This window comes from Carex rostrata, chromosome 25, assembly GCF_964058835.1.
Source record: "Carex rostrata chromosome 25, lpCarRost1.2, whole genome shotgun sequence".
Taxonomy (NCBI): Eukaryota; Viridiplantae; Streptophyta; class Magnoliopsida; order Poales; family Cyperaceae; genus Carex; species Carex rostrata.
Window position 1 is genome coordinate 8,123,008 of NC_135942.1, and position 4,053 is coordinate 8,127,060.

The window sequence follows — 4,053 nt, forward strand, 5'->3', positions numbered from 1 at the left end:
GTAATAGAAAGGCGCACCACTCAAGGTTGCGAAGCCCCGGAGACGTAGGCCTTTGTTTTGCCGAACTCCGTTAACATCCCGTGTGTCAAATTTCTCTAAACTCTTTTCTTTACTTTCAATTGCGATTTAATTTCAGTTTTTGAGCAATTAAAGGTGCCCCTTAGTTTAACAAAGTATATATATCTAATAAATGAAGTACTCATATGTTGACAACATGAAGTATTCATATCTAATTAATGAAGTATTCATACATATAAGAAATAATTTATACAATTCAAAATTAGACACCTCTTCTGGGACATATCTTTCAATACCTCTTCAATTCACTTAGAATCTTTTTTTATAGTAAGTATTCACACCTGACATTAATACTATTCATATTGAAGGTATAAAATATTCATATCTAACAAATAATAAAGTATTTATAACTAATTAATGTAGATATGAAGTATTTATATCTAACAACATAAAGTATGCATATCCAACTAATAAAGTATTCATATCTAACTAACGAAGTATTCATATCTTGCACTCTGACAACCTTCGCTGGGCTAGCATGGACCCCCTTCAATGGCGCACCACACTCTCCCCACCAGATCTCGACGATGCACCATGCTCTCCTCGCTAGATCTCGACGGTGCACCACGCTCTCCTCGCCAGATCTCAACGGTGCACCACGCCGAGAAAGAGAAGAGGCGGAGGTTGTGAAGGCCGTGAAGAGCGTAAATTTTTTTTTTGTTGATCGGAGAGAAAGAGGGGTCAAAACAGTTAGAAAAACTAACTAAAATGAGAGAAATAGTTACCATAAGTAGTTAATGGCCAGGGGGACTGTTAGGGGACTAGAATGGGGGATGAAATAATTACTCTAAAATTAAATAGTATATATGTGAGTTTCTGGTTCATTGACTTGATATAAGGCACAAAAAAAATTAGAAAGTCTAATTGGCAAGGAAATTAATATTCAAGGATTTGAACTGAGAACACCTGTATCCAGTGTCTCAGTACTATTTTTTTTACCATATCAAAACAGCGAACTTAAAAGCAACTTTGACTTAAAATAGAAAATATTCTTTGTTAAATTTAAATAGTATATATGTGAGTTTCTGGTTCATTTACTTGATATAAGACACAAAAAGAATTAGAAAGTCTGATTGGCAAGGAAATTAATATTCAAGGATTTGTGTTCGTCCTATCAATGTGATCCTTGGGCCTTCTTTGAATCATAGATTGATTTGAGAGTTGAGACTATGGGAACCGTATCTGTCCAGGTACCTGACTGATTGAGTGATTGAAATTCGGTGCGTGCCTATACACTATACAGCTATGTTATCCTGACACTCCAAGGAAGTCATCGTACCCGTGTCCAATACGTATCCGACACCGACACGCCTCTGACACGCGTACGATACGTGTCAGACACGCCAGCTAGCGTGTCGGATGAGCTGGCGTGTCTCTACCCGTCTGATACAGTCTCCGACACCTGGTTGACCCCTGTCGATACGGCCCGAAACGTCCGATATGGACGGGACACGGCTGGATACGCGTCTGTGTACCGTGAGCCGCGCCCGAGCCTGTGGACCGAGCCCGTGGACACCCACCCGCACCTGTGGACCACGTCTGTGGACCGCAGAAATCAACTCTTTTTTGTGCTGGTGGTGGGATTTGAACCTTGGACATTTGATTTGAGAGTCAAAACCTTTAACCACTACACCAAACTATCTTGTGTGTTATATCTCAGTAAGTATAATATTTAATATACTTATATCATAAAGTCTTTATTTTCTTAACAAATTTAATTTAAGTTATAATTATCTAAATACAATATATAAATTAATAAAAAATAATATATATAATAAACGTGTCGTATCCTAGATTTTTTAAAATTACCGTATCGCCGTACCCGTGTCATGTCCGACACGATACCCGTACCCGTATCCATGCAACATAGTTATACAGATACAGACTACAGAGGGTCCGTTTTGAGATTCGTGCCAGGTTAAAACGAAAAGACGACTCAGATCTCATTCTACTCGGTCAGTCAGGTATTGCATTCCTTCCCCAGGACAGTAGCCTAACAAATAAACCACCTCGCTAACCGTCTCTAACTGAAAAATCAGAGTTCAGACCGGACCCTGCATCTAAAATACTCTCCCTCTTCCAACGGCTGTAGCTTAACAAATTGAAAAATCAGAGACCAAGAAAGAAAGAAAGGAAGAACATGGAAAGGAAGAGAGAGAGCAGAGCGAGGTTCAGACTGGGGTCAGAAATGGAGGAGCCCATTACTGGGAAGAGATCGAAGACTGCTCTGGTGGTGGCCGACTCCCACTCGGACAAGTGAGTATGAGTATGAGTGGAGCTCTTCTCCTTCGTGATGAAATTTGCTGCTTATATTTATTAATTTCACCAAAGTAGATTCTTTCTCGTCTGTTAGGCTATAAAATATACACATTAAAGTGTTCTTGGTTATACGTCCAAGTTTGTTTTCAATTTTCAATATAAATTTCCACCCTTGCTGAACTTGAAACAGAACCAGAGCTAGATGGTTTTTAACATATCACCATTAATTTTTGGGTTTACTAACTAATATTTCTAATTGGCGGCCAAACTTGGTAAAACTGAATTCTCTATCATTTTTGTGGGTTTATCCTCGCCTCGATAATTAAGCCTTAGTCCTCGATCCTGCTTCCTTCCCATTTGCAATTAATTAATTGATGAAGTGTGTTAATTTCTTAATCAGGTGTCATCCGAATTTCTTTGTACCAACAATTGGTGAGCCCTTTGTGACATACAAGAGACCAAGGTACGATTTTGAGAAGTGGGATTGGATGCTCTTTCAATGGCCTCATGACCGACCTGATGGTTTGTGCTCTTCTCTGTAAAATCCAACATAAGATGTTCTTTTATTAATTGCAACGAAAGATATAACGATAACAGTCGATTTTAACGCAATAACTTGCATTTCTAGTACTGTTGGGTCAGGTGGGTCATACCACAACCATACCAGATATTCATACAATATGCCTTTTGGGTCTGGTGGGTCGGCGCCTAAATAAACAAAACAAGCACTTGAAAAAAACTTACTGGTACCAAAATAGTCAAGTTAGATACCATGATATACTGGCACTCCATTTGCAATCCTTTTCTTCTTTCAGAAGATACATGATCACAACTGACAGCAAAATAAATTTCTGGGATAAACTATAGCAGAAATAATTTCTGATATATTCTGTCAGCTAATTTTGAGATGACAGCCACAGACCTAGATGCTTCATTCGAGGCAGACAAGAAGAGATTTGAAGAATTCATACATGGAAAGCAAAGGCAAATAGAGGAGCAAAATATAGAAATGCCACTGATAGAACTGCCACTAGACCAACAGAACAGTACCAAAAACTGTACCCAAAATTTGCTTGGCGACTCTGGAATTTGTCTCACAGATGCTTCTACTTAGATTTTCATTTTTTTCATCTCACAGTTTGTTGACACAAATTTGACCTTGGGTCACGGAAATGTAGAATAAATGTGAATAACATAGTACTTGTTCCCAAAGGTACGATGATAGCTTTTAGATTGTAAACAAGTTTCCAATAACTTGGGTTGTATAGTAGTAGAAACAGTCCCTTCTTTTTTGCTCAAAATAGGAGAACAATGTGTATTGTCGTATTGTAAATTTTAGAACAAACCTTTCAGCTGACTTTACTATCTATTTTTCTCATTTTTTTGCAAAGATATATAGATATGCCGAGCTTTTTCTCCAAGGAACGCAGTGTTTAATTGATCATAATTAAAGACGGTTGAATATTAACTTGAATAGTAGAAGAGAGGAGTATATATAACTAATTTATTTTACTTAATGGAGAGTACATACAATGCTTGATTTATTTCTCACCCTCTCACTCTCACTCACTCACTCACGGACACCTACATACAATGGAGAGTACATACAATGCTTGATTTATTTTACTTAATGGAGAGTATATACAACTTCTAAGTCGGTTGACAAGTTCTACATTATTCTACCAACTTTTGCTAATATCGTTTTGATTCATCTAG

The 4,053-nt window shown here is 37.8% G+C and overlaps 1 protein-coding gene across 2 annotated transcripts; it reads left to right on the forward strand.

Annotated features, from left to right (window-relative positions):
- The first annotated feature begins 2,181 nt into the window (after positions 1-2,181).
- LOC144543815 (uncharacterized) lies at positions 2,182-3,608 on the forward strand. 2 transcript variants are annotated; one of them, XM_078292225.1, is made up of 3 exons: positions 2,182-2,334; positions 2,738-2,859; positions 3,234-3,608. In XM_078292225.1, the coding sequence occupies exons 1-3, from the start codon at positions 2,219-2,221 to the stop codon at positions 3,449-3,451; spliced, it is 456 nt and encodes a 151-aa protein (XP_078148351.1). In that variant the 5' UTR covers positions 2,182-2,218; the 3' UTR covers positions 3,452-3,608. The 2 variants fall into 2 exon arrangements, with proteins under 2 accessions (XP_078148351.1, XP_078148352.1); XM_078292226.1 differs by having other exon boundaries at positions 3,258-3,608.
- Positions 3,609-4,053: the final 445 nt, after the last annotated feature.